This window comes from Thalassophryne amazonica, chromosome 20, assembly GCF_902500255.1.
Source record: "Thalassophryne amazonica chromosome 20, fThaAma1.1, whole genome shotgun sequence".
Taxonomy (NCBI): Eukaryota; Metazoa; Chordata; class Actinopteri; order Batrachoidiformes; family Batrachoididae; genus Thalassophryne; species Thalassophryne amazonica.
The window spans coordinates 1858812-1885184 of NC_047122.1; the positions used below are offsets into that span (position 1 = coordinate 1858812).

Consider the following 26373-nt stretch of genomic DNA (forward strand, 5'->3'; position numbering starts at 1 on the left):
ACTTTATACATCCTTCCCTTAGGCAGTATTATTAGACGGCATTGCTTAAATTTTCATTGTTACACAGATGATACCCAGCTTTATCTATCCATGAATCCAGAGGACACACACCAATTAGCTAAACTGCAGGATTGTCTTACAGACATAAGGACATGGATGACCTCTAATTTCCTGCTTTTAAACTCAGATAAAACTGAAGTTATTGTACTTGGCCCCACAAATCTTAGAAACATGGTGTCTAACCAGATCCTTACTCTGGATGGCATTACCCTGACCTCTAGTACTACTGTGAGAAATCTTGGAGTCATTTTTGATCAGGATATGTCATTCAAAGCGTATATTAAACAAATATGTAAGGCTGCTTTTTTGCATTTACGCAATATCTCTAAAATTAGAAAGGTCTTGTCTCAGAGTGATGCTGAAAAACTAATTCATGCATTTATTTCCTCTAGGCTGGACTATTGTAATTCATTATTATTAGGTTGTCCTAAAAGTTCCCTGAAAAGCCTTCAGTTAATTCAAAATGCTGCAGCTAGAGTGCTGACGGGGACTAGAAGGAGAGAGCATATCTCACCCATATTGGCCTCTCTTCATTGGCTTCCTGTTAATTCTAGAATAGAATTTAAAATTCTTCTTCTTACTTATAAGGTTTTGAATAATCAGGTCCCTTCTTATCTTAGGGACCTCATAGTACCATATCACCCCATTACCCCATTAGAGCGCTTCGCTCTCAGACTGCGGGCTTACTTGTAGTTCCTAGGGTTTGTAAGAGTAGAATGGGAGGCAGAGCCTTCAGCTTTCAGGCTCCTCTCCTGTGGAACCAGCTCCCAATTCAGATCAGGGAGACAGATACCCTCTCTACTTTTAAGATTAGGCTTAAAACTTTCCTTTTCGCTAAGGCTTATAGTTAGGGCTGGATCGGGTGACCCTGGACCATCCCTTGGTTATGTTGCTTTAGACGTAGACTGTGTTTCATAATTATTGTATGGCCTTGCCTTGCAATGTGGAGCGCCTTGGGGCAACTGTTTGTTGTGATTTGGCGCTATACAAGAAAAAAGTTGATTGATTGAAGTTGATTGATATCTACCCATTACTTCCTCATCACCTCTGTTCCCTTCACCAACATGCCCATTGAAGTCTGGTCCTATCACCACTCTTTCATGCTTGGGCACACTCTCCACCACCTCATCTAACACACTCCAGAAATCTTCTTTCTCCTTCATCTCACAACCTACCTGTGGGGCATATGCACTGATGATATTCATCATCACCCCTTCAATTTCCAACTTCACACTCATCACCCTGTCAGACACTCGCTTAACCTCCAACACACTTTTAACATACTCTTCCTTTAAAATGACCCAAACACCATTTCTCTTCCTGTCCTCACCATGGTACAACAACTTGTACCCACCGCCGATGCTCCTGCTCTTACTTCCCTTCCACTTGGTCTCTTGCACACACAATATGTCTACCTTTCTCCTCTCCATCATATCAGCCAGCTCTCTCCCTTTACCAGTCATACTACCAACATTCAAAGTCCCCACTCTCATTTCCACCCTTCTAGTTTTCTTCTTCTCCCGCTGTTTGTGGCAACGTTTTCCTCCTCTTCTTCGTCGTCTTCACCCAGCAGTAGCCCAATTTCCACCGGCACCCTGTTGGGCAATAGCACCAGTGGTGGACGTTGTTAACCCGGGCCGCGACCGATCCGGTATGGGAATTCGATTCTGAGTCTGCATAGTTGGGTTGGCTTGTTTTACGCCGGATGCCCTTCCTGACGCAACCCTCCTCATTTATCCGGGCTTGGGACCGGCACTCAGAATGTACTGGCTGCACACCCCATGTGGCTGAGTTGTCAATTATGTCATTTATACAAAGTTAAAATATAATATATATCTTTTAGTGTTGAATAATGCACTAATTCTGAGGTTTTGTAACAAACAGGCAGATCGCAAAGGATTCTGGGTAAAAATGCCTCTGCTAAACACTGGCTGAGTCTCTCTTTTTGGAGCGAGGCGGAGGGGAAGGCAAAGGGCTACAAATCCTTCCGTTTGGATGGGTAGGAGGAGCTTACTGCTGTCTCTGAAAAAACAAACATGGTGCCGAAAGAGCCGCACAAATGAAGCGGCTTTCATTACAAATTACGCTGTTTAGAAAGTTATAACTTGCCAAAAAACTTTACAGGCAGTTGTCTATGACAGCAACGTGTGTGCTGCTGGATGCATGTTGCTTATGTTGTCGTTCTGAAGAATATCGTAATGTCACTCGTGCGCTGCATTAGAATGTACATACACATGAACGATACGATAAGACACTTTTATATCTCACAATGGAGAAAATCACGATAAAGTGTAAGCACGTTAATTTGTATGTTCATAAATCTGTGGATAATATCAATCCCTGCTATTGGATTTCAAGATCTGTAACGTGTGTATTTTGTAAACAAATGGAGCCCTGAACACACTCATCTAATAAGCTTTCAGGCAGAAAATGAAAACTTTCATCAATGGGAATAAGTTGGAAAATATATACACACACATGTATATGTGTAACACATCACCTGACGTCCTAATAGACTGATATTATTTGTCAAGGAAATTTCTAAAGGAAATAAGGCTGGATGCAAAAAATGGGAGAATTTGAAAAAGAAATAAGGTTGTAATTCCATTAAAAAAGTGAAACTTGTATAATGTATACATTCATTGCACACAAAAAAAGCCATTTGCAAAGCCAAAAAGTTGATTTGATAATCATCTGAGACAACCTGTTGTGAAAGTGTCGTGACACGGACCCACAACAGGGGGCGTTAATGAACGGACAATGGATAAGCCAAAAAGTAACAATTTAATGTTGTGAATCACACAACGAAGTACAGACAATAACAATATGGTGGAATGTCAATTATACACAAGGTGACGTGTGGGCAGGCTCGACGATAGAAGACGTCTGGCGAGAGAAGAGCCGGATCCCAGACAGCTTCCACCACTAACGGAGCTGAAGAACACCGGAGCCGCCAAGCCCTGCGCCCCAGGTGGCCACTGTCTTCAGCAGTCAGACCCGGTACTGCTGGCAGAGAACAGAGACAGTACTGATGAGTGTGAGTTCACACACTCAGTAATCCCAGTCAGTGTTTAGTTAGGAGGGAGAACCTCCACCTCCGAATCACACACTCGTGCAGCTCCTGAGACAACCACTTATCTGGGTGGGGTGGGAGGCGAAGCCGTCGCAGTCCACACCAAACGCCAACTCAGCAGACAAGGAATCCCTCCCAGGAAAACGGCTGCAAAAGAGATCAAACTAATGCTCGATTAAGATTCAGCAGAGAAGTTACCTGAATGGTAGCTGATTTCTCGGCGGGGAGGTGGAGTTGCAGTCCGGCCTTTATGGTGGTGGTGATGTGTAGTGGATGAGTGACAGCTGGTATGGATGATGAGTGACAGCTGTCACTCCCGGTCGCTCCGACGCCCTCTCATGCTTGAAGCCCGCACTTCAAGCAGGGCGCCATCTTGTGGTGGTGGGCCAGCAGTACCTCCTCTTCAGCGGCCCACACAACAGGACCCCCCCATCAATGGGCGCCTCCTGGCACCCGACCAGGCTTGTCCGGGTGACGGGTGTAGAAGTCGGCCAGGAGGGCCGGGTCAAGGATGAAGCTCCTCTTCACCCAGGAGCACTCTTCGGGGCCATAACCCTCCCAGTCCACCAGATACTGGAACCCCCGGCCCTTTCGACGGACGTCCAGGAGCCGGCATACTGTCCACGCGGGCTCCCCGTCGATGATCCGGGCAGGAGGCGGCGCTGGTCCCGGGGCACACAGTGGTGAGGTATGGCAGGGCTTGAGTCTTGACACATGAAAAACGGGGTGTATCCGCAGTGAAGCTGGCAGCTTCAGCTTCACTGCGGCCGGACTGAGGACTTTGAGTATGGGAAATGGTCCAATGTACCTGTCCTTTAGCTTCTGGGATTCCACCTACAGGGGGATGTCCTTAGTGGATAGCCAGACCTCCTGCCCGGGCTGGTATGCAGGGGCCGGGGAACGCCGGCGGTCTGCATGGGCCTTAGCCCTCGTCCGGGCTCTGAGCAGGTGGGCGGTATGCCACACCCGACGGCACTTCCTCAGATGGGCCTGGACCGAGGGCACCCCGACCTCTCCCTCCACTAGTGGAAACAATGGGGGCTGGTACCCCAAACACACCTCAAACGGGGAGAGGCCGGTGGCAGATGAAACTTGGCTATTATGAGCGTACTCGATCCAGGCCAGATGGTCACTCCAGGCCGTCGCGTGCGCGGAGGTCACGCAGCGGAGGGCCTGCTCCAGTTCCTGGTTCATCCGCTCTGCCTGCCCGTTCGTCTGGGGGTGGTACCCAGACGAGAGACTGACGGTGGCCCCTAGTTCCCTGCAGAAACTCCTCCAGACCTGGGAGGAGAACTGAGGACCACGATCCGAGACAATGTCCGATGGAATCCCATGCAGACGCACGACATGGTGGACCAGGAGGTCTGGAGTCTCCTGGGCTGTCGGGAGCTTCGGGAGGGCCACGAAGTGGGCCACCTTGGAGAACCGGTCCACTATTGTGAGGATGGAAGTCATGCCCTGGGACGGCGGGAGGCCCGTGACAAAGTCCAGGCCAATGTGAGACCAGGGGCGATGAGGCACGGGCAGAGGCTGGAGGAGGCCTTGGGCCTTGTGGTGGTCGGCTTTGCCCCTGGCACAGGTGGTGCAGGTCTGGACATACTCCCGGACGTCGGCTTCCATAGACGCCCACCAGAAGTGCTGCCGGACCACTGCCACGGTCCTTCGCACCCCTGGATGACAGGAGAGCTTGGAACTGTGACAGAAGTCAAGGACCGCAGCCCTGGCCTCAGGTGGGACGTACAATTTGTCCTTCGGACCTGTCCCCGGGTCCGGGCTCCATGTCAGGGCCTCCCGGACGGTCTTCTCCACGTCCCAGGAAAGGGTGGCCACGACAGTGGACTCGGGGATGATGGTTTCAGGGGGGTCTGACAGCTCGGTCTTGACCTCCTCTTCATGCACCCGGGACAGGGCGTCAGATCGTTGGTTTTTTGTCCCGGGGCGGTAGGTGATCCGGAAGTCAAAACGCCCGAAGAACAGCGACCAGCGGGCTTGCCTGGGGTTCAGATGCCTGGCGGTCCGAATGTACTCCAGGTTCCGATGGTCCGTGAAAACCGTAAATGGTACCGATGCTCCCTCCAACAGGTGTCTCCACTCCTCAAGAGCCTCCTTCACCGCAAGAAGTTCCCGATTGCCGACGTCATAGTTCCGTTCAGCTGGGGTCAACCTGCGGGAAAAGTAGGCACATGGATGGAGAACCTTGTCGGACTCCCCGCTCTGGGATAGCACGGCTCCTATCCCTGAGTCAGAGGCGTCCACTTCAACGACGAACTGGCAATTGGGATCGGGCTGCACCAGAACCAGTGCAGTCGAGAACCGGCGTTTCAACTCCCTAAACGCGGCTTCGCACCGATCCGACTAGGTGAAGGGGACTTTTGTGGAGGTCAGGGCTGTCAGGGGGCTAACTACCTGACTGTAGCCCTTGATGAACCTCCAGTAGAAATTTTCAAAACCGAGGAACTGTTGTAGTTTCCTACGGTTTGTTGGTTGGGGCCAATCTCTCACTGCCACAACCTTGGCCGGATCAGGGGCGACGGAGGTGGAGGAGATTATGAACCCCAGGAAGGACAAAGAAGTGCGGTGGAACTCGCACTTCTCGCCCTTCACAAACAGCCGGTTCTCCAACAACCGCTGTAGGACCTGACGTACATGCTTGACATGGGTCTCAGGATCCGGAGAAAAGATGAGTATATCGTCTAGATATACGAAGACAAACCGATGCAGGAAGTCCCGCAAGACGTCATTAACCAATGCTTGGAACGTCGCGGGCGCATTGGTGAGGCCGAACGGCATGACCAGGTACTCAAAGTGACCTAACGGGGTGTTAAATGCCGTCTTCCACTCGTCTCCCTCCCGGATCCGAATCAGGTGATAAGCGTTCCTAAGATCCAATTTCGTGAAAATTTGGGCTCCATGCAGGGGCATGAACACTGAATCCAACAGAGGTAACGGGTATCGGTTGCGAACCGTGATCTCGTTCAGCCCTCTGTAATCAATGCTTGGACGGAGTCCGCCGTCCTTCTTGCCCACAAAAAAGAAACCAGCACCCGTCGGGGAGGTGGAGTTCCGGATCAACCAGGCAGCTAACGAGTCCCGGATGTAGGTCTCCATTGATTCGCGTTCTGGACGTGAGAGGTTGTACAGCCTGCTGGACGGGTACTCAGCACCCGGTATCAAATCAATGGCACAATCGTACGGACAGTGTGGGGGCAGCGTGAGTGCCAGATCCTTGCTGAAGACGTCAGCAAGGTCATGGTACTCGGCTGGCACCGCCGCCAGATTGGGGGGGACTAAAACCTCCTCCTTAGCTGTCACACCGGGTGGAACCGAGGATCCTAAACACTGCCAGTGGCAGGTTTCGCTCCACTGAACCACAACCCCAGACGGCCAATCAATCTGGGGATTGTGTTTTAACACCCATGGAAAACCCAAAATCACTCGGGAGGTAGAAGGTGTTACATAAAACACAATCTCCTCACTGTGATTCCCAGACCCCACCAATGTCACTGGCTGTGTCTGGTGTGTGATTAGTGGAAGAAGGGTGCCATCTAGTCGCCGCACCGACAGTGGTGACGGTAAGGCCACTAGAGGGAGCCCAACCTCCTTTGCCCATCTGCTATCCAGCAGATTCCCCTCTGACCCCGTGTCCACCAGTGCTGGGGCGTGAGCGCAACAGCATTCCAGCCGGCTTGCGCTGCCGCGATGCGGAAGTCGACTGCATACTTCGCTGTGCTCCGACACCCCTGTCGTATCGACAGCAGCACGCTTGAAGCGGTCTCACCTCTATGAGGGTGGTCGAACACCTGTCGGAACTCCCTCACAAACTCAGTGTAAATTGTTAGGAGCCGTGAATTCTGCTCCCAGAGCGCTGTAGCACAGGCGCGTGCCTCTCCTCGAAGCAAATTTATAACGTAAGCCACCCGGCTAGCGTCTTACGCGTACATGACGGGACGCTGTGAAAAGACGAGCGAGCACTGCATCAAGAAGTCCACGCACGTCTCCACACAGCCTCCGTACGGCTCCGGAGGGCTTATGTATGCTTCAGGGGAAGGTGGGGGGGTTTGTTGAATGACCAGTTGAATGTCTGTCTCTGGCATACGGTCAGCAGGAGGAGGTGCTGCAGCAGCGCCCTGAGCATGCACTTCCACCTGGGCGGTGAGAGCCTCCATCCTACGATTGAGAATAATGCTCTGCTCGGTAACTAAGTCCAACCGAGCAGTAAAAGCGGTTAAGATGTGCTGCAGCTCACCTAACATGCCTCCTGCTGGCGCCTGTGCACCTCGCTCTTCCATTGGCTGTTCAAGCGATGGTTGACGCCCCTCGGGATCCATGACGCTGGCCGAGAAATCCTGTTGTGAAAGTGTCGTGACACGGACCCACAACAGGGGGCGTTAATGAACGGACAATGGATAAGCCAAAAAGTAACAATTTAATGTTGTGAATCGCACAACGAAGTACAGACAATAACAATATGGTGGAATGTCAATTATACACAAGGTGACGTGTGGGCAGGCTCGAAGATAGAAGACGTCTGGCGAGAGAAGAGCCGGATCCCACACGGAGCTGAAGAACACCAGAGCCGCCAAGCCCTGCGACCCAGGTGGCCACTGTCTTCAGCAGTCAGACCCGGTACTGCTGGCAGAGAACAGAGACACTACTGATGAGTGTGAGTTCGCACACTCAGTAATCCCACAGTCAGTGTTTAGTTAGGAGGGAGAACCTCCACCTCCGAATCACACACTCGTGCAGCTCCTGAGACAACCACTTATCTGGGTGGGGTGGGAGGCGAAGCCGTCGCAGTCCACACCAAACGCCAACTCAGTAGACAAGGAATCCCTCCCAGGAAAACGACTGCAAAAGAGATCAGACTAATGCTCGATTAAGATTCAGCAGAGAAGTTTCCTGAATGGTAGCTGATTTCTCGGCGGGGAGGTGGAGTTGCAGTCCGGCCTTTATGGTGGTGGTGATGTGTAGTGGATGAGTGACAGCTGGTGCGGATCAATCAATCAATCAATCAATTTTTTTTTTATATAGCGCCAAATCACAACAAACAGTTGGCCCAAGGCGCTTTATATTGTAAGGCAAGGCCATACAATAATTATGTAAAACCCCAACGGTCAAAACGACCCCCTGTGAGCAAGCACTTGGCTACAGTGTGAAGGAAAAACTCCCTTTTAACAGGAAGAAACCTCCAGCAGAACCAGGCTCAGGGAGGGGCAGTCTTCTGCTGGGACTGGTTGGGGCTGAGGGAGAGAACCAGGAAAAAGACATGCTGTGGAGGGGAGCAGAGATCGATCACTAATGATTAAATGCAGAGTGGTGCATACAGAGCAAAAAGAGAAAGAAACAGTGCATCATGGGAACCCCCCAGCAGTCTATGTCTATAGCAGCATAACTAAGGGATGGTTCAGGGTCACCTGATCCAGCCCTAACTATAAGCTTTAGCAAAAAGGAAAGTTTTAAGCCTAATCTTAAAAGTAGAGAGGGTGTCTGTCTCCCTGATCTGAATTGGGAGCTGGTTCCACAGGAGAGGAGCCTGAAAGCTGAAGGCTCTGCCTCCCATTCTACTCTTACAAACCCTAGGAACTACAAGTAAGCCTGCAGTCTGAGAGCGAAGCGCTCTATTGGGGTGATATGGTACTACGAGGTCCCTAAGATAAGATGGGACCTGATTATTCAAAACCTTATAAGTAAGAAGAAGAATTTTAAATTCTATTCTAGAATTAACAGGAAGCCAATGAAGAGAGGCCAATATGGGTGAGATATGCTCTCTCCTTCTAGTCCCCGTCAGTACTCTAGCTGCAGCATTTTGAATTAACTGAAGGCTTTTTAGGGAACTTTTAGGACAACCTGATAATAATGAATTACAGTAGTCCAGCCTAGAGGAAATAAATGCATGAATTAGTTTTTCAGCATCACTCTGAGACAAGACCTTTCTGATTTTAGAGATATTGCGTAAATGCAAAAAAGCAGTCCTACATATTTGTTTAATATGCGCTTTGAATGACATATCCTGATCAAAAATGACTCCAAGATTTCTCACAGTATTACTAGAGGTCAGGGTAATGCCATCCAGAGTAAGGATCTGGTTAGACACCATGTTTCTAAGATTTGTGGGGCCAAGTACAATAACTTCAGTTTTATCTGAGTTTAAAAGCAGGAAATTAGAGGTCATCCATGTCTTTATGTCTGTAAGACAATCCTGCAGTTTAGCTAATTGGTGTGTGTCCTCTGGCTTCATGGATAGATAAAGCTGGGTATCATCTGCGTAACAATGAAAATTTAAGCAATACCGTCTAATAATACTGCCTAAGGGAAGCATGTATAAAGTGAATAAAATTGGTCCTAGCACAGAACCTTGTGGAACTCCATAATTAACTTTAGTCTGTGAAGAAGATTCCCCATTTACATGAACAAATTGTAATCTATTAGACAAATATGATTCAAACCACCGCAGTGCAGTGCCTTTAATACCTATGGCATGCTCTAATCTCTGTAATAAAATTTTATGGTCAATAGTATCAAAAGCAGCACTGAGGTCTAACAGAACAAGCACAGAGATGAGTCCACTGTCCGAGGCCATAAGAAGATCATTTGTAACCTTCACTAATGCTGTTTCTGTACTATGATGAATTCTAAAACCTGACTGAAACTCTTCAAATAGACCATTCCTCTGCAGATGATCAGTTAGCTGTTTTACAACTACCCTTTCAAGAATTTTTGAGAGAAAAGGAAGGTTGGAGATTGGCCTATAATTAGCTAAGATAGCTGGGTCAAGTGATGGCTTTTTAAGTAATGGTTTAATTACTGCCACCTTAAAAGCCTGTGGTACATAGCCAACTAACAAAGATAGATTGATCATATTTAAGATCGAAGCATTAAATAATGGTAGGGCTTCCTTGAGCAGCCTGGTAGGAATGGGGTCTAATAAACATGTTGATGGTTTGGATGAAGTAACTAATGAAAATAACTCAGACAGAACAATCGGAGAGAAAGAGTCTAACCAAATACCGGCATCACTGAAAGCAGCCAAAGATAACGATACGTCTTTGGGATGGTTATGAGTAATTTTTTCTCTAATAGTTAAAATTTTGTTAGCAAAGAAAGTCATGAAGTCATTACTAGTTAAAGTTAATGGAATACTCAGCTCAATAGAGCTCTGACTCTTTGTCAGCCTGGCTACAGTGCTGAAAAGAAACCTGGGGTTGTTCTTATTTTCTTCAATTAGTGATGAGTAGAAAGATGTCCTAGCTTTACGGAGGGCTTTTTTATAGAGCAACAGACTCTTTTTCCAGGCTAAGTGAAGATCTTCTAAATTAGTGAGACGCCATTTCCTCTCCAACTTACGGGTTATCTGCTTTAAGCTACGAGTTTGTGAGTTATACCACGGAGTCAGGCACTTCTGATTTAAAGCTCTCTTTTTTAGAGGAGCTACAGCATCCAAAGTTGTCTTCAATGAGGATGTAAAACTATTGACGAGATACTCTATCTCACTTACAGAGTTTAGGTAGCTACTCTGCACTGTGTTGGTATATGGCATTAGAGAACATAAAGAAGGAATCATATCCTTAAACCTAGTTACAGCGCTTTCTGAAAGACTTCTAGTGTAATGAAACTTATTCCCCACTGCTGGGTAGTCCATCAGAGTAAATGTAAATGTTATTAAGAAATGATCAGACAGAAGGGAGTTTTCAGGGAATACTGTTAAGTCTTCATGGATGACCTCTAATTTCCTGCTTTTAAACTCAGATAAAACTGAAGTTATTGTACTTGGCCCCACAAATCTTAGAAACATGGTGTCTAACCAGATCCTTACTCTGGATGGCATTACCCTGACCTCTAGTAATACTGTGAGAAATCTTGGAGTCATTTTTGATCAGGATATGTCATTCAAAGCGCATATTAAACAAATATGTAAGACTGCTTTTTTGCATTTACGCAATATCTCTAAAATTAGAAAGGTCTTGTCTCAGAGTGATGCTGAAAAACTAATTCATGCATTTATTTCCTCTAGGCTGGACTATTGTAATTCATTATTATCAGGTTGTCCTAAAAGTTCCCTAAAAAGCCTTCAGTTAATTCAAAATGCTGCAGCTAGAGTACTGACGGGGACTAGAAGGAGAGAGCATATCTCACCCATATTGGCCTCTCTTCATTGGCTTCCTGTTAATTCTAGAATAGAATTTAAAATTCTTCTTCTTACTTATAAGGTTTTGAATAATCAGGTCCCATCTTATCTTAGGGACCTCGTAGTACCATATCACCCCAATAGAGCGCTTCGCTCTCAGACTGCAGGCTTTCTTGTAGTTCCTAGGGTTTGTAAGAGTAGAATGGGAGGCAGAGCCTTCAGCTTTCAGGCTCCTCTCCTGTGGAACCAGTTCCCAATTCAGATCAGGGAGACAGACACCCTCTCTACTTTTAAGATTAGGCTTAAAACTTTCCTTTTTGCTAAAGCTTATAGTTAGGGCTGGATCAGGTGACCCTGAACCATCCCTTAGTTATGCTGCTATAGACGTAGACTGCTGGGGGGTTCCCATGATGCACTGTTTCTTTCTCTTTTTGCTCTGTATACACCACTCTGCATTTAATCATTAGTGATTGATCTCTGCTCCCCTCCACAGCATGTCTTTTTCCTGGTTCTCTCCCTCAGCCCCAACCAGTCCCAGCAGAAGACTGCCCCTCCCTGAGCCTGGTTCTGCTGGAGGTTTCTTCCTGTTAAAAGGGAGTTTTTCCTTCCCACTGTAGCCAAGTGCTTGCTCACAGGGGGTCGTTTTGACCGTTGGGGTTTTACATAATTATTGTATGGCCTTGCTTTAGAATATGAAGCGCCTTGGGGCAGCTGTTTGTTGTGATTTGGCGCTATATAAAAAAATTGATTGATTGATTGATTGATTATCTCAGCAAAGGAGAAGTGCTCACTATCACAGATTTAGACTGGTTTGTGAACAATATTTGAGGGAAATGGTGATATTGTGTATATGGAAAAAGTTTTAGATCTTTGAGTTCATCTCATACAAAATGGGAGCAAAACCAAAAGTGTTGCGTTTATATTTTTGTTGAGTGTATATACACACACACACACATACATGTATATATATATATACATACATACATACATACACACATATAGACATATACATACACACCCACGCACATATATATATATAAGTATGTGCGCCCACTGTGCGCACACAATGGCCCACTGTGCGCCCACAATGGTGCACAGCGCGCCGCGCTCCGAGCCGCCATCGAGAGGCAGAAACCACCACATCATTTCTAAACGGACGGCTGTGTGGAGCCGGGACCGCCATGTGCAATTTCTCTGGTTATCACAAGATCTGGACATCAGCCATTTTCGCTGATGAAGCGAGACAAAGGAACACCTCCGTTTCGGAGTGTTAGAGGACAAGTTGGGACATGCCCAGCTCTCCACAATTTCTCTTATACTTACTCGACTGGTAAGCACTGAAAGCCGAGATAGGCATGTCCCAATTTGTCCTCCTCCAGTCCAAAACGGAGGTGTTCCTTTGTCAATCGGTCGTGACGCACGAAGCCTCCGCGCAGCTTTCCATGACAAAAAAGTGAAATCTGCCGGAAAATGGCTGATGTCCAGCTCTTGTGATAACCAGAGAAATTGCACACAACGGTCCCGGCTCCACACAGCCATCCGTTTAGAAATGATGTGGTGGTTTCTGCCTCTTGATGGCGGCTCGGAGCGCGGCGCGCCGTACGCCATTGTGGCCGTCCTTAAAGCTGTAGTAACACTCCTTATTCTCTGTGAAGCCCATAAAATTTTCACCGAAAGCCAGATAAATTTTTCGAATGGTTTCCAGGTGCCTGTCTCTAACAGTTTCTGAAAAAATTCTGATGGAAAACAAGCCCAAATCATTCCGCCATTTCCTGACTATGAAACAACGACTCACTCAAAGCCTGCCCACATGCGAATGACGCAACCGACAGGCGTAGAAAAACTCACGCATGCGCACGAAGGTTCAAGGTTGGCTGACGTAAAAACATATGAATCAAATCCATATAGTTTTTGAAAAAATAAAAAGGTACGATACTTTTCTAACAGACCTCATATATATATATATATATATATATATATATATATATATATATATATATATATATATATATATATATATATATATTTATATACAGCTCACAAAGCGGCGCGGCGCAGTCGGAGGTGGCATCCGTCTGGCTGTTTCGAGCTGAAAACTTCCTAATTTAAGGCTCTGTTCACCCAGGACGTCGTCAGAGAACAGAGAAGTTTCAGAAGAAGTCGGCATGAGGAGTTTATGCGGACATTCCACTGTTAAAGGAGATTTTGTAATGAAAGAACGTGCAGGCAAATTCGCCGAGTCGGTTCTGTGACGACGCCGTAAATCCGTCTGTGCCGCAACAGGAAAAACACCTCCGTGTTGAAAACCATTTGTAAAATTCAGGCGGCTTTTGATGGCTTTCAACAAGTGAGTATCTGAGAAATTGTTTAACAGCTGGGCATGTTCCAACTTGTCCGTTAAGGTTTCCAATGGAGGTGTTTTTCCTGTCGCGACCCCCCGCGGTCGGGTCCGTCCCGACATGCAAATCTGCCCGCACGTTCTTTCATTACAAAATCTCCTTTAACAGTTGAATGTCCGCATAAACTCCTCATGCCGACCTCTTCTGAAACTTCTCTGTTCTCTGACAATGACCTGGGTGAACAGAGCCTGAAATGTGGAAGGCACCGTGGGCCGTCCTTAAAGCTACACTTACAGACCAAAATCTCTCATCAGCCATTAAAATTTTTACCGAAAACCAGCTGAATTTATCGAATGGTGTCCACTCAGTTGTGCCTTACAGTTTTTGAAAAAATTTTGATAAAACAAAGCAACAGTCTCTGAGCCATCCTAAACAATGAAAAATCGACGAGAGGGTGGGCCACTCCTCACTCAAAGACTGCCCACAGGCGAATGACGTAACCGACAGGCGTGAAAAAACTCTTGCATGCGCACGAGGGTTCAAGCATGTCTGATGTAATCACACGTGATTCAAATCCATATGGTTTTTGAAAAAAATAATAAGGTCGGATACTTTTCTAACAGACCTCGTATATATAAGTATGTGCGTGGATGTGTATATATATATATATATATATATATATATATATATATATATATATATATATATATATATATATATATATATATAAAACATGATTGGGATTGAAAAAGAGATAGGAGCATCTTCTTTACAATGTGTGAAATGGAGTTTAGATGTGGTAAGGTGACATTAGTGCAGCGATTTGTAAATGAGTTGTTATTGCACATGATATGTGGACATATTAATATTGCACGTGAGTTGTGGACATATTATGAATGAAGGAATGGTTGGATGGTTGGAAGCTGTTTTATTTATTTCTCATGTTTTTCCTCTCACTGCTGTGCCCACACATACGCACCTCCATCTCCAGCTCACAAAAGTTGATTTTCTTCACATCCTTGGCTGTTATTGCAGTAAGAAACACAATCGTCAAACTGAAATTTTGTTACCATATATGGTTAATTTAGGGCACTTCTGCATGTGAATAACTATGGACGTGCACGAGCACGTGCTTTTGATTCGTCCTAATTTACACTTTGTCTCCTGCCAGACAGAAGGTGAAGACTGATGGAAGAGTTGATGCTTTTCATCCATCTATGCTGCTCTCGCTCACTGACTTTCCTCCCTTTTATCTGTCACTTACTCTCTTTCCCTACACTAACTTTACTTCTGCTCTTTCTCCTTTGTTTTTATTGCTCCCTGGCTCTCACCCATCCACAGGCCCATCCATTGTTAGTGTGTGTGTTCTGGACCGTATATTTGTATTAATGGCACCTCTGTCTTCAAACCGCTCTGTGCTGCCTGTCACCGCTCTGCTGCCGCGAGCCGTCACAGCCAAAGCATCCCTCTGGCGCTCACATGCTCATTATCTCAACCTCGTCCGCCCGGCTCAGCCCGGCTTATTGGCAACAACACTGCTCCAGCTGATTCCGTGCAGTTGGGTCTGATGGAGCCTATTTACTGTATGCATGTGTGACACATGTGGCGCTGAAGTGAGGAAAGTGCACTGAGGAGATCATTAGCAGCACTCGGCGACGTCTAATGCCTCACTCTTTGTCTTTGTGTGTGTGTGTGTGTGTGTCTGTTGCAGAACTCAAGCGCAGACCACCGTGTGAGGCTGGACCTGGGCCTGTGGGACAAGTTCAGCGAGCTGGCCACTAAGTGTATTATAAAAATTGTGGAGTTCGCCAAACGAGTGCCTGGCTTCACGGGGCTGACCATCGCCGATCAGATCACGCTCCTGAAAGCTGCCTGCCTGGACATTCTGGTGCGTGGTCACGCTTTTATTTTGAAGGGGAAACAAGCGATAGTGGTTGTACTATGCAGAAATGCTGGTGGTGCATTTTGAGTACCTCAGTGTTAAACGCATGTGGAGATTTTAAAGATGACCATGAACACAGAGGCTAATGGGCCTTTCACACTGAATACGTCAGACGTGTCAAATGCGTCAAAAATCAGTCCGGTCTAAAAAGCATTTTTTTCAGTGAGACGCGTTGCTTTTTAGATGCGTCAGAAGCGTCGTGCATTGCCGCTTGTCAGCAGGCTGACACGGTCAAAGTTCAATCCAATCCAACTTTCGACACTCTGAGCTGTGACGTACCTTCGCGTTGTCCAATAGGAACGACGCGTCGGGCCAAAACACAGAAGACTAGTGGCAGAAACCACTGATCTCTACAAAATGGATCAGTGTAGAAACCACCGATCTGTACAAAACAAATGTGTCACAGGACTGCTCATTTATAGAGCAGTTTTCTGAAGAAAAATCCTTGGAAATGTTTTTTGTTGTTGTTGTTGTTTGTTACCTCAGAGTTTCTGATTACTGTTAAAAAAAAAAAGTTTAGAACACTTGTAATTAAAATAGCTAAATAAATCAATAAAAGGTTCTTTAGAAACCTTTACATCTGTAAATTAAAACCACCTGTTATTTCAGATTAGATAATTTCTTGTTTAACATAAGGAACCTTGGACATTTATGTATTTTTAGACAAATAAAATAACATGGAAATTTGTACATTTTTTAAGTCTGGTAGATTATTTATATCTTATTTCAACCAGAAAAACAGATACTGTAAATAAATACAAATGTTTATTATAAATGCAACAGGAAATAATTTAACAATGACTGCAGTGTGATTGTAAAGTAGGATTTCTGTGACATAAACCTCATGATGTATTTTTTTTATAGTCATTTCAATTTCGCCAAAATATGTAATTGCCTTTAATGTCGTTATCAAGACAGAGTCATTTCTAAAATATGAATTTGAGTACAATAAGTGGAGAGCTTCTACCTGTGCAAATGTCTTTGGACTTTGATTCGTGCACATTTTTAATGATCCGTTCATTTATTGTTAAAATATAAAATGAAACAGCTTTTTAAAAAATAATAAAATAGTTGCTGTTCAAAGAGCCTTTTATTTAGAAGCAGGTAATGTTCTGCTGGATTCTCTGGACCAGATGAAGGTCTCTTCTGCAGCTTTGAACTCTGGTGGTGTTGCTGAAGATACTTTTGTCCCAGTTTGAAGAGCAGAGATGTTTTCTTTCGACTGGACTTCAGCTCATCAATGGAAGTTTGGTGGTCTGCACAGCAAATGTTCCTGATTGGGACAAATAAAAATATTTCTTTCATCATCAATTCATCATCAATTTTATTTATATAGCGCCAAATCACAACAAACAGTTGCCCCAAGGCGCTTTATATTGTAAGGCAAGGCCATACAATAATTACGGAAAAACCCCAATGGTCAAAACGACCCCCTGTGAGCAAGCACTTGGCGACAGTGGGAAGGAAAAACTCCCTTTTAACAGGAAGAAACCTCCAGCAGAACCAGGCTCAGGGAGGGGCAGTCTTCTGCTGGGACTGGTTGGGGCTGAGGGAGAGAACCAGGAAAAAGACATGCTGTGGAGGGGAGCAGAAATCAATCACTAATGATTAAATGCAGAGTGGTGCATACAGAGCAAAAAGAGAAAGAAACACTCAGTGCATCATGGGAACCCCCCAGCAGTCTACGTCTATAGCAGCATAACTAAGGGATGGTTCAGGGTCACCTGATCCAGCCCTAACTATAAGCTTTAGCAAAAAGGAAAGTTTTAAGCCTAATCTTAAAAGTAGAGAGGGTGTCTGTCTCCCTGATCTGAATTGGGAGCTGGTTCCACAGGAGAGGAGCCTGAAAGCTGAAGGCTCTGCCTCCCATTCTACTCTTACAAACCCTAGGAACTACAAGTAAGCCTGCAGTCTGAGAGCGAAGCGCTCTATTGGGGTGATATGGTACTATGAGGTCCCTAAGATAAGATGGGACCTGATTATTCAAAACCTTATAAGTAAGAAGAAGAATTTTAAATTCTATTCTAGAATTAACAGGAAGCCAATGAAGAGAGGCCAATATGGGTGAGATATGCTCTCTCCTTCTAGTCCCCGTTAGTACTCTAGCTGCAGTATTTTTAATTAACTGAAGGCTTTTCAGGGAACTTTTAGGACAACCTGATAATAATGAATTACAATAGTCCAGCCTAGAGGAAATAAATGCATGAATTAGTTTTTCAGCATCACTCTGAGACAAGACCTTTCTAATTTTAGAGATATTGCGTAAATGCAAAAAAGCAGTCCTACATATTTGTTTAATATGCGCTTTGAATGACATATCCTGATCAAAAATGACTCCAAGATTTCTCACAGTATTACTAGAGGTCAGGGTAATGCCATCCAGAGTAAGGATCTGGTTAGACACCATGTTTCTAAGATTTGTGGGGCCAAGTACAATAACTTCAGTTTTATCTGAGTTTAAAAGCAGGAAATTAGAGGTCGTCCATGTCTTTATGTCTGTAAGACAATCCTGCAGTTTAGCTAAATGGTGTGTGTCCTCTGGCTTCATGGATAGATAAAGCTGGGTATCATCTGCGTAACAATGAAAATTTAAGCAATGCCGTCTAATAATACTGCCTAAGGGAAGCATGTATAAAGTGAATAAAATTGGTCCTAGCACAGAACCTTGTGGAACTCCATAATTAACCTTAGTCTGTGAAGAAGATTCCCCATTTACATGAACAAATTGTAATCTATTAGATAAATATGATTCAAACCACCGCAGCGCAGTGCCTTTAATACCTATGGCATGCTCTAATCTCTGTAATAACATTTTATGGTCAACAGTATCAAAAGCAGCACTGAGGTCTAACAGAACAAGCACAGAGATGAGTCCACTGTCTGAGGCCATAAGAAGATCATTTGTAACCTTCACTAATGCTATTTCTGTACTATGATGAATTCTAAACCCTGACTGAAACTCTTCAAATAGACCATTCCTCTGCAGATGATCAGTTAGCTGTTTTACAACTACCCTTTCAAGAATTTTTGAGAGAAAAGGAACGTTGGAGATTGGCCTATAATTAGCTAAGCTGGGTCAAGTGATGGCTTTTTAAGTAATGGTTTAATTACTGCCACCTTAAAAGCCTGTGGTACATAGCCAACTAATAAAGACAGATTGATCATATTTACGATCGAAGCATTAATTAATGGTAGGGCTTCCTTGAGCAGCCTGGTAGGAATGGGGTCTAAAAGACATGTTGATGGTTTGGAGGAAGTAACTAATGAAAATAACTCAGACAGAACAATTGGAGAGAAAGAGTCTAACCAAATACCAGCATTACTGAAAGCAGCCAAAGATAACGATATGTCTTTAGGATGGTTATGAGTAATTTTTTCTCTAATAGTTAAAATTTTATTAGCAAAGAAAGTCTTGAAGTCATTACTAGTTAAAGGTAAAGGAATACTTGGCTCAGTAGAGTTCTGACTCTTTGTCAGCCTGGCTACAGTGCTGAAAAGAAACCTGGGGTTGTTCTTATTTTCTTCAATTAGTGATGAGTAGTAAGATGTCCTAGCTTTACGGAGGGCTTTTTTATAGAGCAACAGACTCTTTTTCCAGGCTAAGTGAAGATCTTCTAAATTAGTGAGACGCCATTTCCTCTCCAACTTACGGGTTATCTGCTTTAAGCTGCAAGTTTGTGAGTTATACCACGGAGTCAGGCACTTCTTCTTTAAATATAAAGAAACACTAAACAGTGTATATATAAACAAACAAACAAACAAAAAAAAAACGATGGAAAAAAACACCTGAAAAAATAAGTTATTTAAAGTTGAGCTTTTGTGGTGTCTGAAAAAAGCTGTAGCTTTATTTGGTAAAAATAAAAAAGACTGAACCATCTACAAATTAAAACGTTCACTCAGATCAACTGTGCTAAAAGGCTAAGCTAACATTAGCCGATCATTAAACCTTCGTCAGTCCTCCCTCGGTCGACGTCACTCCGAAAAGTAGCTGAAAAAAGCTTCTCCCAGCAGGGTGATGGGAGAATCGTTCTACTGCTGTCTTTTAAAGCTTTTTTTGTGGTTCAAGCGACGCAAATTCAAGATGGCAATCATTGAACTTTTTTCAGGTTGTGGAAACAGCCAGAGTGTGACGTAGCAATCTCCGCCCCCTTGCCGCTTCCGAAGCGACACATCTGACGTCACGTGTCGGATGCGTCAGACGCGTTGGAAATGCATCCAACAGATTGGGAAGCATTGACGGATTGGCCTGAAGTATTCAAGGTGAAAGGCCCTTAAGGCTGCCTTCACACATAATGACTTCTTCTTCTTCTTCTTGAGTGTAGTAAAGCTCATCCAACAATGCTGGCCAGGTGTTGAAGCCATCTCTCCATATTGTCATCTATGGTTATAAGGTCGTGATGGGTGGGGGGAGGGCGAAGGATCGTACATTCACTGAGTATCTGAGCCGTGGTCTGGGCCTCCTCCCTGCACTCACACGAAGCCGATGATTTCAGCTCCCATTGATGCATATCTGCACCAAAACAACCCACTCCAGCTCTGAGACGATTTAAGGTTACCCACAGGCTATGGGGGAGGTCAGAACCTGAGGGTGGGATAGTGTTAGGGGCTACCGTTAGCTGGGCAGGGTAATGGTTTTGAGCCCACTCTAGGCCTCCATCCTAGGATTTTGTAGTTGCGGCTATGGAGAGTTGCTGATTGTTGGTAGAAGGGGCAATGCGATTTCAGGCGTTGAGGACCAAGGCTTTGAGGATCTGGGATTAGGCTGTGTAAAGGATGTTCTTCATGTGCCCAAGCCTGCTGAAATATTTTGTATGCTGCACATTCCCTTCTCAGTTTGGCTGCAGCAATTCCTGCAAGAACTGGAAGGAGATGTGTGGGGGTGGGCTTAAGGCAGCCAGTTATGGTCCACAGTGTGCCGTTCAGCGACACATCCAGCTTGGTGGTGTGGACACTAAGAGCGGCAGTGCAAAGAGTTGTCGCATTTGCACCCCAAGTTGATCCCACCAGGCATCGAATAAGATTATTACGGGCGGACACTTTCCCACGTAGAGCTTCAATGTGATGTTTATAAGTCAACTGCTGATCCAACTTCACTCCATAATATGTAGGATGCAGGTTGTGTGGAAGTGTGTTTCCATAGAATTTGATGTTTAATTGTCACAAGCTTCACTGTTGTTCAAGTGGAAGGGTGTTGAGGTTCTTTTATCTGTGCTCAGCTTGAGTCTCCAGGTTTGAAGAAAATACTCTCAGTTTTCCATGTCTGTGGTTAATGTCTTTTCCACCCTTTCCCAACTATTACTTGAGTGTAGTAATGCTAAGTCATTGGTATAACCATACTGAAGTGAGGTAGTGTTCGGTAAATCGCTGATGTAGTTGTTAAAGAGCACTGGTGACAGTTCTGGACCTTGTGGCAAACCCTTCTTGATTTTACAAAAGCGGCTTGTTTGTGTGAAAGCCACCACATTATGGCAATAAGCAATGAATGTGCATTTATGACCGAGGATCACAAACTTGAATTGCATTTGATGATTTGGGACAGAGGCGTCACGCTCTGTCGCAGACTGTCACGACCTGTTGTCACAAGGTACGATTAATGCCACTAATCCTGCCAATTAATTGGGAATCATGATGTCGCAATAATTGTACGGCGCTGTTGTGTGCTGCTGCGCACCATGGTAACATCCTGCCTCAGGGTGAATTTGGTATATATATATATATATATATATATATATATATATATATATATATATATATATATATATATATATATATACACGAGGTCTATTAGAAAAGTATCCTACCTTATTATTTTTTTCAAAAACCATATGGATTTGATTCATATGTTTTTACGTCAGCCAAGCTTGAACCTTCGTGCGCATGCGTGAATTTTTCCATGCCTGTCGGTTGCGTCATTCGCCTGTGAGCACGCCTTGTGGGAGTAGTGATCCAGCCCCCTCATCGGATTTTCATTGTCAGGAAATGGCAGAATGATTTGGGCTTTTTTTCCATCTGAATTTTTTCAGAAACTGTTAGAGACAAGCAGCTGGAAACCATTCGAAAAATTTATCTGGCTTTCGGTGAAAAATTTACGGGCTTCACAGAGAATAAGGATGGTTACTGCAGCTTTAAGGACGCCCCACAATGGTGCACGGCGCGCCGCGCTCCGAGCCACCATCGAGAGGCAGAAAACACCACATCATTTCTAAACGGATGGCTGTGTGGAGCCGGGACCGTCATGAGCAATTTCTCTGGTTATCACAAGAGCTGGACATCAGCCATTTTCCGGCAGATTTCACTTTTAACAAGAGATTTTGTCATGGAAAGCCGCGCGGAGGCTTCGCGCGTCAGAACCGATTCGCTGATCGAGCGTGACAAAGGAACACCTCCGTTTCGGAGTGCCAGGGGACAAGTTGGGACATGCCTATCTCGGCTTTCAATGCTTACCAGCCCAGTGAGTATAAGAGAAATTGTGGAGAGCTGGGCATGTCTTCCGCCATTTCCAGACAATGAAAATCCGACGAGGGGGCGGGACCACTCCTTCCCAAGGCGTGCTCACAGGCGAATGACGCAACCGACAGGCGTGGAAAAACTCATGCATGCGCACAAAGGTTCAAGCTTGGCTGACGTAAAAACTTATGAATCAAATCCATATGGTTTTTGAAAAAAATAATAAGGTCGGATACTTTTCTAATAGACCTCGTATATATATATATATATATATATATATATATATATATATATATATATTGAGCTGCCAGGAGCTCTTGCTTGCCTCTACTGGTGGTTGGCTCTCACTGCGGTATTGTATCACTTCCTGTTCCGGAGCACAGCGGTGTTTTTCTGTATCTGTTAGCTGTTTAATCTGCGCAGTTAGATTGATCTAGTTATCTAGATTACGATTTGTTTCCCAGTGTAATCTTTACGTGCCTTAACTAAAGCACTCATTCTGCTGAATCACCTCTAAATTATTTACACATTATTCACTTTGCGTGTTTTTAGGAATCCGCTAGCTTAGCGTAGCTACTAGCTCTTAGCCGATTTAGCATGGCGGCTTCTCCTGTCTCTCTCGCACTTTTCTGCTCTGGGTGTGAAATGTTTAGTTATTCCTCGGCCTCCTTTAGCAGTAATGGTACTTGTAATAAGTGTAGCTTATTCGTAGCTTTGGAGGCCAGGCTGGGCGAATTGGAGACTCGGCTCCGCACCGTGGAAAATTCTACAGCTAGCCAGGCCCCTGTAGTCGGTGCGGACCAAGGTAGCTTAGCCGCCGTTAGTTCCCCCCTGGCAGATCCCGAGCAGCCGGGAAAGCAGGCTGACTGGGTGACTGTGAGGAGGAAGCGTAGCCCTAAACAGAAGCCCCGTGTACACCGCCAACCCGTTCACATCTCTAACCGTTTTTCCCCACTCGACGACACACCCGCCGAGGATCAAACTCTGGTTATTGGCGACTCTGTTTTGAGAAATGTGAAGTTAGCGACACCAGCAACCATAGTCAATTGTCTTCCGGGGGCCAGAACAGGCGACATTGAAGGAAATTTGAAACTGCTGGTTAAGGCTAAACGTAAATTTGGTAAGATTGTAATTCACGTCGGCAGTAATGACACCCGGTTACGCCAATCGGAGGTCACTAAAATTAACATTAAATCGGTGTGTAACTTTGCAAAAACAATGTCGGACTCTGTAGTTTTCTCTGGGCCCCTTCCCAATCAGACCGGGAGTGACATGTTTAGCCGCATGTTCTCCTTGAATTGCTGGCTGTCTGAGTGGTGTCCAAAAAATGAGGTGGGCTTCATAGATAATTGGCAAAGCTTCTGGGGAAAACCTGGTCTTGTTAGGAGAGACGGCATCCATCCCACTTTGGATGGAGCAGCTCTCATTTCTAGAAATCTGGCTAATTTTCTTAAATCCTCCAAACCGTGACTATCCAGGGTTGGGACCAGGAAGCAGAGTTGTAGTCTTACACACCTCTCTGCAGCTTCTCTCCCCCTGCCATCCCCTCATTACCCCATCCCCGTAGAGACGGTGCCTGCTCCCAGACTACCAATAACCAGCAAAAATCTATTTAAGCATAAAAATTCAAAAAGAAAAAATAATATAGCACCTTCAACTGCACCACAGACTAAAACAGTTAAATGTGGTCTATTAAACATTAGGTCTCTCTCTTCTAAGTCCCTGTTGGTAAATGATATAATAATTGATCAACATATTGATTTATTCTGCCTAACAGAAACCTGGTTACAGCAGGATGAATATGTTAGTTTAAATGAGTCAACACCCCCGAGTCACACTAACTGTCAGAATGCTCGTAGCACGGGCCGAGGAGGAGGATTAGCAGCAATCTTCCATTCCAGCTTATTAATTAATCAAAAACCCAGACAGAGCTTTAATTCATTTGAAAGCTTGTCTCTTAGTCTTGTCCATCCAAATTGGAAGTCCCAAAAACCAGTTTTATTTGTTATTATCTATCGTCCACCTGGTCGTTACTGTGAGTTTCTCTGTGAATTTTCAGACCTTTTGTCTGACTTAGTGCTTAGCTCAGATAAGATAATTATAGTGGGCGATTTTAACATCCACACAGATGCTGAGAATGACAGCCTCAACACTGCATTTAATCTATTATTAGACTCTATTGGCTTTGCTCAAAAAGTAAATGAGTCCACCCACCACTTTAATCATTTCTTAGATCTTGTTCTGACTTATGGTATGGAAATAGAAGACTTAACAGTATTCCCTGAAAACTCCCTTCTGTCTGATCATTTTTTAATAACATTTACATTTACTCTGATGGACTACCCAGCAGTAGGGAATAAGTTTCATTACACTAGAAGTCTTTCAGAAAGCGCTGTAACTAGGTTTAAGGATATGATTCCTTCTTTATGTTCTCTAATGCCATATAACAACACAGTGCAGAGTAGCTACCTAAACTCTGTAAGGGAGATAGAGTATCTCGTCAATAGTTTTACATCCTCATTGAAGACAAGTTTGGATGCTGTAGCTCCTCTGAAAAAGAGAGCTTTAAATCAGAAGTGTCTGACTCCGTGGTATAACTCACAAACTCGTAGCTTAAAGCAGATAACCCGTAAGTTGGAGAGGAAATGGCGTCTCACTAATTTAGAAGATCTTCACTTAGCCTGGAAAAAGAGTCTGTTGCTCTATAAAAAAGCCCTCCGTAAAGCTAGGACATCTTTCTACTCATCACTAATTGAAGAAAATAAGAACAACCCCAGGTTTCTTTTCAGCACTGTAGCCAGGCTGACAAAGAGTCAGAGCTCTATTGAGCTGAGTATTCCATTATCTTTAACTAGTAATGAGTTCATGACTTTCTTTGCTAACAAAATTTTAACTATTAGAGAAAAAATTACTCATAACCATCCCAAAGACGTATCGTTATCTTTGGCTGCTTTCAGTGATGCCGGTATTTGGTTAGACTCTTTCTCTCCGATTGTTCTGTCTGAGTTATTTTCATTAGTTACTTCATCCAAACCATCAACATGTTTATTAGACCCCATTCCTACCAGGCTGCTCAAGGAAGCCCTACCATTATTTAATGCTTCGATCTTAAATATGATCAATCTATCTTTGTTAGTTGGCTATGTACCACAGGCTTTTAAGGTGGCAGTAATTAAACCATTACTTAAAAAGCCATCACTTGACCCAGCTATCTTAGCTAATTATAGGCCAATCTCCAACCTTCCTTTTCTCTCAAAAATTCTTGAAAGGGTAGTTGTAAAACAGCTAACTGATCATCTGCAGAGGAATGGTCTATTTGAAGAGTTTCAGTCAGGTTTTAGAATTCATCATAGTACAGAAACAGCATTAGTGAAGGTTACAAATGATCTTCTTATGGCCTCGGACAGTGGACTCATCTCTGTGCTTGTTCTGTTAGACCTCAGTGCTGCTTTTGATACTGTTGACCATAAAATTTTATTACAGAGATTAGAGCATGCCATAGGTATTAAAGGCACTGCGCTGCGGTGGTTTGAATCATATTTGTCTAATAGATTACAATTTGTTCATGTAAATGGGGAATCTTCTTCACAGACTAAAGTTAATTATGGAGTTCCACAAGGTTCTGTGCTAGGACCAATTTTATTCACTTTATATATGCTTCCCTTAGGCAGTATTATTAGACGGTATTGCTTAAATTTTCATTGTTACGCAGATGATACCCAGCTTTATCTATCCATGAAGCCAGAGGACACACACCAATTAGCTAAACTGCAGGATTGTCTTACAGACATAAAGACATGGATGACCTCTAATTTCCTGCTTTTAAACTCAGATAAAACTGAAGTTATTGTACTTGGCCCCACAAATCTTAGGAACATGGTGTCTAGAGGTCATTACCCTGACCTCTAGTAATACTGTGAGAAATCTTGGAGTCATTTTTGATCAGGATATGTCATTCAAAGCGCATATTAAACAAATATGTAGGACTGCTTTTTTGCATTTACGCAATATCTCTAAAATCAGAAAGGTCTTGTCTCAGAGTGATGCTGAAAAACTAATTCATGCATTTATTTCCTCTAGGCTGGACTATTGTAATTCATTATTATCAGGTTGTCCTAAAAGTTCCCTAAAAAGCCTTCAGTTAATTCAAAATGCTGCAGCTAGAGTGCTGACGGGGACTAGAAGGAGAGAGCATATCTCACCCATATTGGCCTCTCTTCATTGGCTTCCTGTTAATTCTAGAATAGAATTTAAAATTCTTCTTCTTACTTATAAGGTTTTGAATAATCAGGTCCCATCTTATCTTAGGGACCTCGTAGTACCATATCACCCCAATAGAGCGCTTCGCTCTCAGACTGCAGGCTTACTTGTAGTTCCTAGGGTTTGT

At 44.4% G+C, this 26373-nt stretch overlaps 1 protein-coding gene across 2 annotated transcripts in view; it reads left to right on the forward strand.

The window, feature by feature from the left end:
* The window catches only part of LOC117501569 (retinoic acid receptor beta-like), a 956089-nt gene that overhangs the window by 645160 nt on the left and 284556 nt on the right, over positions 1-26373 (forward strand). For both annotated transcript variants that reach the window (XM_034160474.1, XM_034160475.1), the window contains exon 5: positions 15309-15485. In XM_034160474.1, the coding sequence (XP_034016365.1) occupies positions 15309-15485 (177 nt within the window). The remainder of the gene's footprint in view (positions 1-15308; positions 15486-26373) is intronic.